General features: G+C 49.7%; 5 protein-coding genes across 5 annotated transcripts; 3 read left to right on the forward strand and 2 right to left on the reverse strand.

The window, feature by feature from the left end:
* Positions 1-148: 148 nt before the first annotated feature.
* Positions 149-1,073, forward strand: N7511_003369 (snoRNA-binding rRNA-processing protein IMP4; the record flags this gene model as incomplete). The annotated part of the gene is made up of 2 exons (XM_057125794.1): positions 149-154; positions 204-1,073. 2 exons carry the CDS (start codon positions 149-151, stop codon positions 1,071-1,073), a joined length of 876 nt encoding a protein of 291 aa, XP_056987953.1.
* Positions 1,074-2,165: 1,092 nt separating this feature from the next.
* Positions 2,166-3,308, reverse strand: N7511_003370 (BRCT domain protein; the record flags this gene model as incomplete). Its single annotated transcript, XM_057125795.1, has 5 exons — positions 2,166-2,540; positions 2,598-2,704; positions 2,758-2,793; positions 2,862-3,080; positions 3,131-3,308. 5 exons carry the CDS (start codon positions 3,306-3,308, stop codon positions 2,166-2,168), a joined length of 915 nt encoding a protein of 304 aa, XP_056987954.1.
* Positions 3,309-3,940: 632 nt separating this feature from the next.
* N7511_003371 (bifunctional anthranilate synthase/indole-3-glycerol-phosphate synthase) lies at positions 3,941-6,196 on the reverse strand (the record flags this gene model as incomplete). Its single annotated transcript, XM_057125796.1, has 1 exon — positions 3,941-6,196. One exon carries the CDS (start codon positions 6,194-6,196, stop codon positions 3,941-3,943), a length of 2,256 nt encoding a protein of 751 aa, XP_056987955.1.
* Positions 6,197-6,752: 556 nt separating this feature from the next.
* Positions 6,753-12,346, forward strand: N7511_003372 (nucleoporin; the record flags this gene model as incomplete). The annotated part of the gene is made up of 4 exons (XM_057125797.1): positions 6,753-6,820; positions 6,870-7,806; positions 7,857-10,934; positions 10,988-12,346. The coding sequence occupies 4 exons, from the start codon at positions 6,753-6,755 to the stop codon at positions 12,344-12,346; spliced, it is 5,442 nt and encodes a 1,813-aa protein (XP_056987956.1).
* Positions 12,347-12,787: 441 nt separating this feature from the next.
* On the forward strand, positions 12,788-14,707 carry N7511_003373 (acyl--CoA ligase; the record flags this gene model as incomplete). Its single annotated transcript, XM_057125798.1, has 4 exons — positions 12,788-13,848; positions 13,961-14,249; positions 14,315-14,418; positions 14,482-14,707. 4 exons carry the CDS (start codon positions 12,788-12,790, stop codon positions 14,705-14,707), a joined length of 1,680 nt encoding a protein of 559 aa, XP_056987957.1.
* Positions 14,708-14,820: the final 113 nt, after the last annotated feature.

A 14,820-nucleotide genomic window follows, 5' to 3' on the forward strand; every position in this document is an offset into this window, starting at 1 on the left:
AGATTGTCTAGATGAGAAGCCCTCCGCAACCCAGATTCTTTATCGGTGCGATCCCACTCCGGAAACGCAGACGAGCCAAAGACGCAGCCCCGGAGTTAAGAAAAAAAAGTTAGCCGCTTCTCACTTCAACATTCCCCAACTCGACAAAATGCTGGTAAGTATTCATCGCTTGGAGACTCTGACATTATACTGATCGTATACAGCGTCGTCAAACCCGCGAGCGTCGCGATTACCTGTATCGGAGAGCGTTGCTGCTCCGCGATGCCTCCATTGCTGAGAAAAGAGCCCAGCTGAAAGCTTCATTGGCTTCTGGAAAGCCTTTGGATCCCACGATCGCAGACGATAAGACTCTGCGCGCAGATTTCAAATATGACGAATCAAAAGACGACGCTGAGATGGATATTGACGACGAATATATCTTAACGTCTGGTATTATCGATCCCCGTCCTCTTGTCACCACCTCTCGCTCGCCCTCCGCTCGTCTCGGTGCATTTGCGAAGGAAATCCGTCTTCTACTCCCCACCGCTATCCGTCTCAATCGTGGAACCCTTGTTCTGGGAGACATGGTCTCCAGCGCCACCTCCGCCGCCTTGACCGACATGCTTCTTCTCCACGAGCACCGTGGTACTCCCACCGCCCTCACTATTTCTCATCTGCCTCACGGTCCGACCGCTAGCTTCTCCCTTCACAACGTCGTTTTACGCGCAGATATCCCGAATGCCGCTCGTGGTACCGTGTCGGAGAGCTACCCGCACCTGGTCTTTGAGGGTTTCACCACCAAGCTGGGTGCTCGTGTCGTCCAGATCCTGAAGCATCTTTTCCCACCCCGCGAGACCGGCAAGGTCGGAAACCGCGTTGTCAGCTTTGTGAACAAGGATGATAACATTGAGGTGCGCCACCACGTCTTTGTCAAGACTGGATACCGGGATGTGGAGTTGGCCGAGGTTGGCCCGCGCATGACCATGCGCCTATTCGAGATCCGCGGAGGTACCTTGGAGAAGGGCTCCAGCGGTGATATTGAGTGGGCTCTTACTCAATACACGAGAACCAGCAAGAAGAAGGACTACCTGTGATCTTCTACATATTCGCATCATTGCATTGAACGTGACGTTGGTGGTCAAAAAAGACAGAACCTTATATCGTCACATTGATGATCGACTGGCGTATCTGGTGTTAAAAGGGCAACTAGACGGGGTTCTTTTCTTGTATTATTGTCTTTATACCCTGTTAAAATCATGGGGATCATATCTTTTGATCCCAAAAAGGAATGCAAAACATCAAATATACACCACATCTATCATTTGTAGCACGGCACTTAGACAGTCATACAGTGCACCTCTCAGTGGACTTATCTCTCAGTTAACCATTGATCAACTTCAAATGTCTACTGCCCTTCGATGTTGACGTGACTACTATTGGCCTCGAACACTCGACCAAAGTAACTCTTTCTTTGACAAATTTTGTGCCTGCGGCTTCTTGTTGGTCCCCAAAAATTGAGACAGCCACCGAAGCTGATATAGGTGAAGCGGACAGCATATACATATATATGAAGAAGACAATTTTGCAGGCATGATCTATGCAGTTTCCATCCGATGGCAGTTTGCTGATTTAATCACGCCAGCTGAGTTGGATTTCCAAGTTTAGTAGAGTGGTTGTTCGTTGGTCAATACATTGTATGGACATGTGGAATATGAAAAAGTTGCGTAGGGCTAATTGTCTAACCTCCAATATGACAATTGATCAACCATACCTAATGACAGTAGACTTGGTATTGTTTTGATGCAATCTGATGTTCAGAATGGCGATTTCATACCTCTCTATGTGGAATATGGTGTATTGATTACTTTGTGGAAATTAGAAGCGATCAAATGCATCGCCTTGTGCGAATGGTTTACCGATTCAACGCATGACTATTCCTTACATGCAAACTTCCTGTCTTCATGAACTGAAGTTGGTAACTTGATATCTTTCTTTGTGAGAGCTGTGTACTATCTCAAGAGTGGCACTCTACGGCCCCTCAAATGCTGGTTTGTGTTGAGACCTTATCCTCTTCATGATCAGCCTCCTGCTCAATGCGATACCTGGCCTCATGCTTCGTTTCCTCAGAGGGTTCACCACTGGCGTTCTTCAATGCCTATTCTTTGTTGCCTTTCTGCTCATCCTCATCACATCGAGACATCCTCCCCTCCCTGCTCAGGAGAGGTATTGCTGTTTCCACCCTCATCATTCGCTGCATGATTGTTGTTCTGCTCTCTCATCATGAAGCTGCCAAGGATAGTTCTTTGTTCCTCGGGATAAAACCAACCATCATAGAACGGCACAATATTCCCTTCAGCATCTTTCTTTGGTGGTGGGCTTTTTCCATCTCCCCGGTCTTCCCATTTCTTGCCACTGTGGATGTTGAAGTGAATTTTGAAGATTTCGATGGCGAACTGGACGCTAATTCCCGGTGGGGCCAGGAGCTCGACGGTGGATTTCCCAGTGCGGCTGAATTTGATGTATGTCGAGTACATGTGTGGCTCAGAGAGGGATTCGTAGACCTAGAGTTGGTGAGTAATCGTTTCTGAACGGGACTTGTTATAATAGAAATCACTTACTGTCAGTTGACACTTTTCTCTCGCCGTGGCTGGTGGCTTTGCTCTGCGGAACATGGTGGTGCTGTAGAGGGTCCCGGTGAAACTGTCAAAGTATTCTTGACGGGTTGCTGAATATTAAACGTTAGCTTTAGAATGGACACATTGGCGGAGCAGTTATCACCTTTCTTTTTGCCTTTCGTTTTGATGAATGGGTCAACTAAGATATATCAATATCAGTTCATTCGCCGACTCGGGGTTCAAAATGGGAGTAAAAGCAAACAATACCGGTACGGCGCTTTGGAGCCTTTGGCTTAGGCTGGGGCTTGATGATCTTGTTAAGTGCCTTGGGTGCCTTGGATGTCTTTGCCTTTTTGTCCGCTGCCTTGACAAGGTTCTTCAACAGGTAAGGTCCTTCGCCCTTGGGCCGACGAGTCAAAGATAGAAGCGAGTCATCAAGCCAGTCATAAGTGACAATTTTGATACCGATCTTGTTCGCATTGTCCACTAAGTTCAATTCTTAGCTCAATGTGACAAAGGGTTTGATGAGAGCATACCTGGTTCAACATTTTCCCTAAAGGCCTCTTCCGTCGTGATTAAATGAGTCACTCGAGGATTGATGTCCCGACTGAAGTCCCCCCCATTTGCTCGAATCCATTGGGGGATTTTCTCACCAATTTCCCCTTCAAACTTGCCTGTCATTGAGGCATGAACTTTGGCGAATGTCTTCCCCATGTTGGATATAGGGACAAAGGTTTGTTAGATGCTTTCGTGTGGTTTTCTGATCTGCACAGCTTGAATGTTTGGTGACGAAGGCGAAGAGAGCAAGAAAGTGAGATGCAGAAGGAGGTTATTGATCGATTCGGATAAAAGTAAGATTCAGAGGAGCCTCTCGGGACAAATATGAGATCAACGCATTTGAAAGTGAGCGAATTCAAAGAGAGAACGGACGACTTCAATATTCTCCCAGAATACGAAGTCGATATAATCTGTGCCCACATGATAAAGCAATCTCAATATGGACGGGAAAACCGAGACGAGCGTTGCCACTCGTTGCTGGTATGTCTGTGTTAAACTGATCGAGGTGTTGGAACAGCGGCGAAGAATTTATATCGAAGAACAGCATGAAGATCTAGTTTCAAGTAGTATGGAACGTTCTTGGCCCAAGAAAATATGAGAACCGGGGGTTCCCTGGTCTACGATCAAACCAGCGAAAGTGAGCGTAGACTGAAAAAATGGATACGTAGAAATACCGAAATGGCTAATGTTGTATTGATCTAAAGCATAGACTCATGATGCATTGATAATGAAATAATGAAGCGAGACCGGAAAAAATAACAAGAAATGAAAGTACGGTTCTCGCATCATTAACGAATGCTTTTAGCTGCCTTCACAAAGGCACGGATTTTCTCCAAATCTTGGACGCCGTTAGTCTCGACACCCGAGCTGACATCCAGGGCAACTACTTTCTGGCCAGACTGGCCAAGCTTCTTCACGGTGTCGATCACATTGTCCGGGTTTAAGCCACCAGCCAGGATGACGCGCAAGCCCTCGTCACTGTCGAGAGTCTTTTTAACACCGGATTCTTCCAGGAGCTCACCGGAGCCACCTGCGCCGGAATCCAACAATGGAAGAGTGTGGTATGCGCGGCGTGCGATGCCAATATCGCCAGGTGCGAATTTGCGGATGACTGGGACTGGGATCAAGCTGGCCCACTCCAGTGGCTCAGAGCCATGCAATTGTACGACATCGAGTCCCAACTCTTGTTGCTGAGAAAGAACATATGACAATGGCTGGTTCATGAAAACACCCACAAGAAGTGCACGGGAGGGATGACGCAAGACATTAGTAGAGTGATCGAACCACTCCAATGGCGTAGCCTTTACTGATTGTTGCGATGAAATAGCAGTTGGACGGGGTGTCGACTTGATAACCTGGGAGATGCGGAGGGCCACGTCATCTTGGACTAGACGTGAACGGCCTTGAACCATGATGATGCCAATAAGGTCTGCACCAGCTTCGATGGCGGCAACGGCTGCTTCTTCAGATCGAGTACCACAGATCTTGACCAACGGAGAGCTCGAGACACCCCCAAGATCTTTGTCGGTACCACCAAGAAGCTCCGCAACAAAAGCAGAGGTATTTTCGGCCCGCATCAAAGCTTCACCAACAAGAATCGCTTTAACACCTTCCTTTTTATATGATTCCACATCCTTGGGCCCGAGAATTCCACTGAGAGCACATACAATTGTGCTCTCAGGGACTTGATCCATCAAGCGACTTGTGGTTCCGAGGTCGACTTCGAAGCTTGTCAGATCTCTGTTGTTGACGCCAATCACCTGGGATCCAAGATCCACGGCAATCTTCATCTCCTCCGGGGTGTTCACTTCAACCAGAGGTTCCATGCCAAGACTACGAGAGTAGTGATACAGCCTAGTCAAGAGCTCGAGGTCGAGCATCTTCACAATAAGTAGAACAGTATCAGCACCGGCCAGACGTGCTTCCAGAATCTGGTATTCGTCGAAAACGAACTCCTTTCGAAGGACAGCCGGTCGGTTAGTAAGTCCCTCCAAGCTCTGGCGAACAGCCCGCAGATCATCAATCGTGCCTTTGAACCATTCCGGCTCGGTAAGGACGGAGATGACACTAGCTCCAGCCTTAGCATACTCCCTTGCCTGGGCAGGAGCGCACACATTGTCCGAGATAATACCCTTTGAAGGCGATGCACGTTTGATCTCCGCCATGAGGGAGAGGGGGTAGTCTGATTGCCTCAGTCGAGCAGGGAAAGAGATTTGAGGGGGCGCAATGTTTTGGTCGTATGCTGCCTGAAGAGCTTCTGGACGCGAGGCAGGGACCTTCTTTTGCTCAGCAACACAATTTCTGCGATGAGCATAGATCTTGTCCAAAATAGAGAGCTTCTTTTCCACCGGTGCAGCGAGGGTAGCGGTCTGGGTTTTGTCCCAAGTACCAGAAGTGAGAGTCAGGAAGTTTCTGAACATAGTGCGTCCATACTCAGTCAGAATACTCTCCGGGTGGAATTGAACACCCTCCACGGTAAGTTCCTTGTGCCTCACGCCCATGATAACGTTCTTGCCGCTGCCATCCTCCAATTCAGCCCACGAGGTGACTTCCATGCACTCGGGGACAGTGGAGTGGGTTCCAGCTAGAGAATGATACCGAGTGACGGAGAGTGAGGTTGGCAGTCCCTGGTAGACACCCTTAGCGTCATGCTTCAAAACCGAGGTCTTTCCGTGAAGAATTTCGCCGGTAACATCCACCTTGCCACCAAAGGAAGTGATCATGCACTGTTGACCCATGCAGACACCAAAAATAGGGATCTTCCCACTAAAGTATTGGATTGCAGCATTGCTGATTCCTGCGTCGGTCTCTGGGTGGCCGGGGCCGGGACTGATAACCAGTTGGGTAGGCTTCTTCGAAATCAAATCCTCGACGGTGACCTGGTCATTGCGGTAGACGGTAACAGTAGCACCTTCAAGTACCAAGTATTGATAGACATTCCAGGTGAATGAGTCGTAGTTATCGATCAGAATGACATTGGAAGCACTGGCCAATTTGGCGGCGCTGGTGGGTTGGTGGGGGGAGTGGTCAACGAGGTCCGCCATGGCCACGGATGGTGAGGAATCAGGAATGGAGAATAGGAATTGGTCACTATGATCTTCGGCAGAACCCTGGACTCCTTGCAAATTCAGATCAAACGAGTGTCGCCCGCAGGTGACTCAAAAAGAATATCGGGTTGGAGATCAATTCTCACCGCCTGGCAAAATGGTGACATGGGCGCCGACAAGTGGGGCCCTGAGCTACAGAGTATTTTTCAATAGCCTTGCAATTGACCTTGAGAACGAATGGTTAAAAATTGAATAAATTACAGGAAGTTCTGGTAGAACACTACAAAATCTGAACGTAATACCCAAAATCATAAATGAACATTATTTGTTCCGTATTGTCTTTATTGTCCAAGTGGCCACAATAGCCGGCTGTTCACCGCTGTCGGCACCTGATTGTTGACCCAGTCGCGGTGAATATTCTTTTGAAGCTCCCTCTCAAGTCAAGAGCTCCCCACGCTCCCCATCCACCCTTTTTTCTACCCTCTCGTACCCTTCAGTGGTGTCGCCTTGTCTTGCCCTTTCTTGTCATCCTATGATGATCTAATTGCCCCAAATGGCTCCCGTCCCGGAGGCCTATTTCCCGTCCCTGGACAAATGCTTCTCCGGGGACGTTCAGCTCTTGTATGTTTACTTGATTTTCGAATTGAATGCATCTGCTAATGAACTGCAGGTCTTGGAAAAGAGCTTTTCTTCACACCCTCGATCCTGAAGGTCATGCCGATGGAGGCGCGATCAACGCCTTCCTTTCACATCCCGACAGCATTCGCCTGCTTTCCGAGAGCCTGAAGCCGTTCCCTTCTCCTTCTGCAAAATCCAAAGCCGAATTCGATTCCAAAACCGCTGCTATTCATGTCGAGACCAATGGCCAGAGCTCCTTCAATCTTCAAGAAATCAAAGCCGACACTCTATGGTTGAGCGAAAAGGCCAAAATCGATGAGGTATCTGCTCTTCGGATTGCTGTGCTGGAATGGCAGGACCGCCCGGCGACGCGCCTCAACCTCGGCTTCTCTAGCGAAGAGGCGACGAGTCTACAAAGCGCGACTGGAACCGAGAACTTTCGAGGCTCTTTGGCCGGTCCCCACTTGGCCGCCATTCTGAGCCAGACAGGCCGAAACGAAAGTATTTCGTCATTTGATTCAGAAAAGAATAGACGCCTACGGTTGCGAGAGTTGTATCTTTCTGAGGCAACCCATGTATTGAAAACACTTCGCAAACTGCTCGCTCTGTCCCTGCATGATTCGGCATCTGAAAATGGCTCGAACAAATCTTCCATCTCAGAGCGCAAGCTCGCTTTGCAAAAATTGGGAGCCACAATTTTCCAGCCCAAATCGTTAGGTGCAAAATTTGACCAGTTTGTCCAGGACTGCATAACTTCAATACGCAGTCGTTTGACGGCTTTGGAAAGCAACGGGGGCTGGCTGAGCACCGCAGAGAGCAGCGAGGAGATTGAAGGGATCTGGAGAACAAGCACTGTGGAAGAAGTAGTTCACATATTGCAACTTGTGTTCCACCAGCTCTCGGCCTCGGCGGAAATCCCAACAGCTGAGCTTTTGCTGTCTTGGCTTGAGCTCATGACCGAATATGGCTTCTTACAAACAATACAAGTGGTAAGTGGAAACATCCTTGCGTCAGATATCACACATTAACATGCTCGTAGCCTTGTCAGCAACCAGAGGAACTGCTGCTGCCCCTACAGTCTTTCGCCTCACTTACCACATTAGCGTTCCTGAAAATTCCTGAAACCATTACCTCAATCTTGAGTCGCAAGCATTCCGGATACTCGTCGCAACCATACTTCTTGTCCAAACAGAAACTCCCCAAAATTAATGAAACCTTTCTCGGCGTATGTGGGGATGTGGTCCTTGCAAACCCGGCAGTTCTTGCATGGGGCTTGATTCTCAATACTCTCGGAGAATTGGCAAACAGCGACAAAGGGACAAGAGAACAACAGCAACTTGACTTGGCCGTCGATTCGTTCCAATCGAATACACAGCACGCAGGAACAACCCAAGAGTTAGAGCACACGCTTTGGGAAGACTTGCTCGACTGTGCCCGAACCCCGGTACACACTGCCGAGGAATCTATCTCAATCTTGACATCTGATCTCGTGAAAGAATCTGTTTTTTGTACTATTCCCATTCTCTCTTCAAAGATCGGGTGCATGTCAGCTGTCGACGATGGTTTGACAGCCCGGTGGATTCGCCTGTGTCTCCTTGACTGCATTAGAGTTGCAGTTATGTTTTTGGAATATACAGATGTTGTGGAGTCTGTGCTGTCAATTTTGGAATACGAGGACAGTGGCTTTTCGACTGATCGGGACACGTTAGGGCCCGCCAGTGACCCCAAGTGTGTATTTGCCAAAGACCGCTATCTGATGGACAGCATCTTCAATGTCGCTCGTTCACGCTTCCCGTATGAAACCTCGCCTTTTCTGCGCCTTTGCCGGGTTCTTGTCAGTGGGCACAATTTGAATGATGATGGCTTGCCAGAGATTCTCGATAAGCTTGAAAATATGCATTCATTCACGCAGATAATGGAGCCTCATTTCCAAGGCTATGCAACAATTCGAGAGGATGAGGACGCAAACTTTGTGGCTTTGCTTCAACCTCTCCCAATGTTCGAGATCGCATCTCACCATCATCATTTGGAAGAATCATCAAGCAATGCTTTGATCGTCAGCGGCTCTTCCCAACTCCCTTCGCAGACAATTGGTCAGGTAATCTCTGATTCAAAGCCAGCAGTCATCAAGTGGGCACATCAATACTCCTGTCTGAGTTTCTTGGGGAGCTGGCTTGAAGAGTGGAGCGAAAATGGTGGGCAATCACCCGGATGGTCTGATGACATCGGTACAGATATCATTGCACTCCTGACGGAACTAATTGCCAATTCCAAGACATCGTGTACCGAAGCGGCCAGCGGGAAGCGTATTCTGGAATTAGCTAGCGACGGGCTATCCAAGCAGGGTGACATTATATCTGTTGTCTTTGACATTTTCGAACGCAACCTGCAAAACACTGGCTCACGAGGAGACGCCGCCAAATCTTCAGGTGCAGCCATGGCATGCTTGGGTTTCATCAAAGCCCTTATCAAGGTTCTCCCCAGCCGTGTATGGCCATTCCTGGGCCGGAGCAGCTTTATCGGGTCCGACGGTAAAGGCGGCATGATGAGCGCAATCATCTCAGCTTTGGAGGTTCCTTCGGGCGACTATCCGTTCCTAGTCAGCTGCGTTGATCTTGTCGAAGCAGTGATCAATGATGCGGCGTCCCGAGCAGTGTTGCGGAAGAGCCCGGGCAGCGTGTCAAGCAAATCAACCATTGCTTCTGACTGGAGTGCGGGTGTTCCTTCCCACGTCATGAGGAACATTCTGTTGAATTTTACCCGGGTGATGGTCGAGATCTTCAACAGCAACGGCAGCTGGAGGTTTAACTTGCCTGAACAAAGGTTCAAGATCAACTCAATGCTCGCTGCCTCCTTTAAGCGTATTTTGTATTATGCTTACGGAATCAACGATGGTCCCAAGTTAGATTCAAAGGTCACCGGTGTCTTCTCTGCTTCCGCAGCTTATATCCTGGATGCCTTGCGACCTCAGTCTACCACAGACCTGACTTTCAACCCGATTCTTCGACTTATCACTGAAGGTCTTCAGGCTCCTCCCACACTCCACCTCCGATACCTCAAGCTAGTCGAAAACCAGGTCAATTCTACACTGCAGCTTTGTATCAAACTTGTACAAGCAGCCCAACTGGCCGAGAAACCTACTTCCCTTCTTGAGGAACAGTTGTTCAAGGCAAGCCCGGTTCTTGTCAAGCTTTATGCCCTGCATGATCCTTTCAAATTACCGGTTGTGTCGATGCTTGAGATCTTGATCTCCAGTGCTGCTTCGATTCCAGACAACGAGCCACCATCCCTTGTTGGTCACCTCGGGGCCGAATCATCCTGCCTGTTCCTCGATGTATTATCGCAGCTTGACAAGCCCTTGGGTGACACTTCCTTGCAGCTTGCAATCTGGCAACTTCTATCAACATTCGTCAGCAAACGTCAGCAGTGGCTTGCAGTCTTCATTTTGACAGGAGCATCTCCTCGCCAGACTCTGAAGAAAGAGGCGTCCTCCGATGGACTCAAAATGCGAAGTTCGCCTTTCCTGCAGATGGCGCTTGAAAAGTTGTCTCACATCGACCAACTGGAGCCGCAGGTGGCTTTGGCGTTGCTTCAATTTATTTCTCGTGCACAAGAAAATTGGCCTTGGGCAACTCCTCATATCGGCAAGCATCCTCAGTTCTTCGCTAGCATTATCAACTACGTGTCAAAGTTGAAGATTAGCAAATTGCCGGTCATGGACCAAATTCATAGCACGCGGATTGCGGCTGTCGTCGCTGATCTTTGCGCCGTCTACATGCATTCGGCCAAGGAAGTAAACGACCGCAGCTTTATCAAGACTATGATTCCACTAGTATCTTGGTTTTCTCATGGCGCAGTTGAGGTCTCTGCTTTCAACGCTTCGTTGCACGCCAACTTGAAGAAGAACTTCGAGAATCGATACTCGGGTTGTAAAATTGATGACTTCAAGAGAACCTTGCTCGAAATTCGTACCCCAGGGCCGGACTACTACTACGACTTGAGTATGGCAGAGAAGCTGCTATCCTACGACTTTGCCTGGGCTGGAACCCGGAACCGTGGATTTGCCGACGAGTTTCAACGTGCGAATATCAACTTGTCTCTTGTCGAGGCACAGGTGGTGAGTTGTTTCCCATAATCATCATATCGTTTGCCATGTCTAACTGAAAATAGGATCTTCTCCATAGCTGGAAGTTCTTCGCTATCGAGCATTGCACAGACTTCATGCCTGATCACGAAATCCGCAAGTCAATGGCAGTTGTCGCACAGAGTTGCCTAATCGCCAACACCGAAAGCGGTGCTTCCGAGGCCGTCTTTGAACGAGTTAAGCAAACACGGGTCGACTTCGCCCAAGCTCTCCTTCAACAGCTTGTTGAGGTTGGTGCGAGAGGTGCCGAGGTCTTCCAGCTACTTGAAATCGCCTGGAAAGCACTCCGAGCCCGGCACCCGACATATGAAGATGCTCTGATTCATAATGACACAGAGTATTTCCGGTCTCTTTTGAATGTTCTGTTCCTTGCTCTTCAGTTCCACTTGGATAGTCCCTCTCGCGCTGCTCCCGAGGTCATCAACAAGAAGGCTGAGATCTCGTCGGATTTGACGCTGATCGTCGAAATTGTCAAGACAGTTGTGGCACAAGGCTTCAGAACTCTCACCACATATCTGCACGAGGAGCCCGAAAATTGCACGACAAAGGATTTTGCCATCATCATTGCTATTCTCCAGACCATCTTGCAAGTGAAGAACGCCGATCGCCTGTATGAGCATATCGTGTATCACATTGAAGAGAATGAGACTGTTCGCCATGCAACAACGCTCTTTTCTTGGGCCGATCAACTAGCCGCCGCCGGTGACCCTGTTTACGCCCAGTACAGTGTCTCGATCCTCGTCAAGATGTCAACGCTACCGATGCTCGCGGAGCACCTGGCTGTCGAGGCAGTCTTGATGAAGCTTTCCACTTGCCGCCTTACCAACCTCCTCACCTCGACCAGTGGGTTCGGCCCCTTTGATCAAGTTCCTCGTCTGTTCAGTATCTGGACTGGAGGTTTCCTTCCCCTCTGCCTGAACCTCCTCTACAGTGTCATGCGCACCGCACCGGAGGTTGCCGCCTTCCTGAACCAGTTCGAAGGCCGTCTCACCCGTGCCTCGGACGCATTCTCCACTGCACATGCGGGCACTACTGTGGCCCCATCTGCCAGCTGGATTACGCTCAGCATGGCCTCCGAGGCCAATTCACTCGGTCTGATCTCCCACATCCTTGACCGATACCGAGAGGCCGGCGCCAGTGCCGGAATCGACACCCAGGCCATCCAGCCTCTCCAGTGGGACAAGGTGCAGGTCCAGGAGGATATTGAAGAACTTCTTGGTCGTCGCGCTGTTCTACGGACCCGCATTGTCGCAACTTGTGATAAGGAAATGGAGTGGGCCCGGAAGAAGCCTCTCAGCGCGAGCTCTGGGGCCGAGAACCGGTTGGAGGAAAAGGTCGTCAATCAGATGAAGGCGACACTTGCCTGCATCAAGGAGGATTCATGAACATGTCGTTAAAGCCTTTTGTTTTCTTTTTTTCTATCTATTTATTTTTTGTGGTTGTTGGACTGGATGGGGTGTAGCAAATGAATTATTTTATGCATGCCGGAGCTTAATCCAACCATTGACCTGTTCCAATTCCGAATTAATTCTCCGTGTAGGTGCCGATTTCCCGATGATATATCACTCGCGCCAGCATAGAGCATCGATCTCCGTGACCACTAGCGTCCCAGAGCATAAAAATCCACCGAGCGCATAACCAAAGTGTGCACGCCGAGGCTCACTAGTCGGGTTTCCCCGCAGAGTTTAACCGATTATATGCGGGGAGAACTATGAACTGTGGTGACGGCGATGGGAGAGTCTTAAATAGTTGCTGTCCCATTCGTGACTTCTTTATTTCTCCATTGCCCCTAGACTGCACATAAGATCTTTCATACGTGATACACCATGCCCTATAAATCTCGCTGGACAATCGACATTCCCGACACTCACTTAGCCTCTCTCCTCCTCAAATCCCCCACTGCGCCTCTGTCTAAAACCCACAAATGCTATCTAGAAGCAGCATGTCCAGATGCTCATTACCTGACAACCCATGATTTCCGCCTCTGGAGCCAACGGCTCGCAGCCGGCCTACGCAAAGCAGGCCTCAAACAGGGAGACCGCATCCTCCTCTTCTCCGGAAACGACCTCTTCTTCCCAGTAGTCTTCATGGGAACAATCATGGCCGGGGGCATCTTCACAGGTGCAAACCCAACCTTTGTAGCCCGAGAACTCGCCTACCAACTCCAAGACAGCGGTGCGAAATACCTCCTCTGCGCAACAGCCAGTCTAGCAACAGGCCTGGAAGCCGCTCAACTGGCCAACCTACCCATGACCAGCGTCTTCGCCTTTGACAACGGCGTCTACGATGGCCAAACATCCCCACCACCGAACTGCCCCTGTCCCTACTGGAGCGACCTTCTCGCATCTCCAGCCGAAGGCGCAGCCTTCACTTGGGACGACCTCAACACCCCATCTCTCTCGTCGCGCACCCTAGCCTTGAACTACTCAAGCGGGACAACCGGACGCCCCAAGGGCGTCGAGATCACGCACAAGAACTACGTCGCCAACATGCTGCAGTATTGCCACCTGCCCTCGCTGAATCCGGACTACGAGGGCCGTCTCGCTCGCGCCCGCTGGTTGTGCTTCTTACCCATGTACCATGCAATGGCTCAGAATATCTTTATTGCCGCCGCTTTGTACCGCTCCACGCCGGTTTATATCATGCCCAAGTTCGATTTCCTGCGTATGTTGGAGTATACGCAGCGTTTCCGGATTACCGATTTCATTCTTGTGCCGCCGGTGGTTGTGGCGCTTGCTAAGTTTCCAAAGGTGGCGGATTATGATCTTTCGAGTGTGGAGTCTGTTGGTAGTGGTGCTGCACCGCTTGGTAGGGAGGTTTGTGAGGTTGTTGAAGGGCTGTGGCCTGCTGGGAAGATTAATGTGAAGCAGGGCTGGGGGATGACTGAGTGAGTTTTCTTTTTGTTTTGTTTTTTATGGTTCGGTTCAGTTCTTGTGGCTCTCTGTTTATTCATCTACATATATATACCCGGGTTGATCATGGACTAATGGTTTGTTTAGGGCGACTTGTTCCGTGCTTGGATGGGATCCGACAGAGAAGAGTACGTCCGCCTCGGTCGGTGAGCCTAACCCTAACTGTGAGGCGAAAATCGTCACGCCAGAGGGTGCTGAGGTGTTGGATCGTAACCAGCGTGGCGAGCTGTGGGTGCGGGGACCCAATATCATGAAGGGTTACTGGCGCAACGAGAAAGCCACCAAGGAGACTCGGACCGACGATGGCTGGCTGCGAACGGGTGATATTGCCTATGTGGACGATCGTGGGAAATTCCACGTTGTGGACCGAATGAAGGTATCTTCGACCGGTCCATTGAACCAGAAAAAGAACCCCCCAAGCTGACAATACTGTGTATCTAGGAATTGATCAAAGTCAAGGGCAACCAAGTCGCGCCCGCCGAACTGGAGGCTCTGCTACTCGATCATCCCGCAGTGGCAGATGTCGCAGTGATTGGAGCTGTCATGTAAGTGGTCAATTTCCACATTCTGCAGTTTGCCTCCCCATCTATCATTTCTGACAAGAATAGCAATAATGACGAGCGTCCTCGGGCATATGTTGTCCTCAACCCGGGCCAGTCCGCTACCGCCAACGATATTACGCAGTTCATGGATGGCAAAGTCTCTGCGTTCAAGCGGATTACCGGCGGAGTTGTATTCCTCGATGAGATCCCGAAGAATCCATCGGGCAAGATCTTGCGTAACAAGTTGCGTGAGCAGGCGAAGGAGGAAATGAAGCTTACTGCGAAACTATAGTTGTGGGAACATATATGTTTCTTTTTACCCTTGTTATATTTTGCCCGTGGATACTGACTCTATGCTCGAGTGTTGACTATTTTCCTATTTCCCCCAATCTACCATTCCATAAA

This window comes from Penicillium nucicola (genome assembly GCF_028828085.1).
Source record: "Penicillium nucicola strain IBT 29836 chromosome Unknown utg000002l, whole genome shotgun sequence".
NCBI lineage: Eukaryota > Fungi > Ascomycota > Eurotiomycetes > Eurotiales > Aspergillaceae > Penicillium > Penicillium nucicola.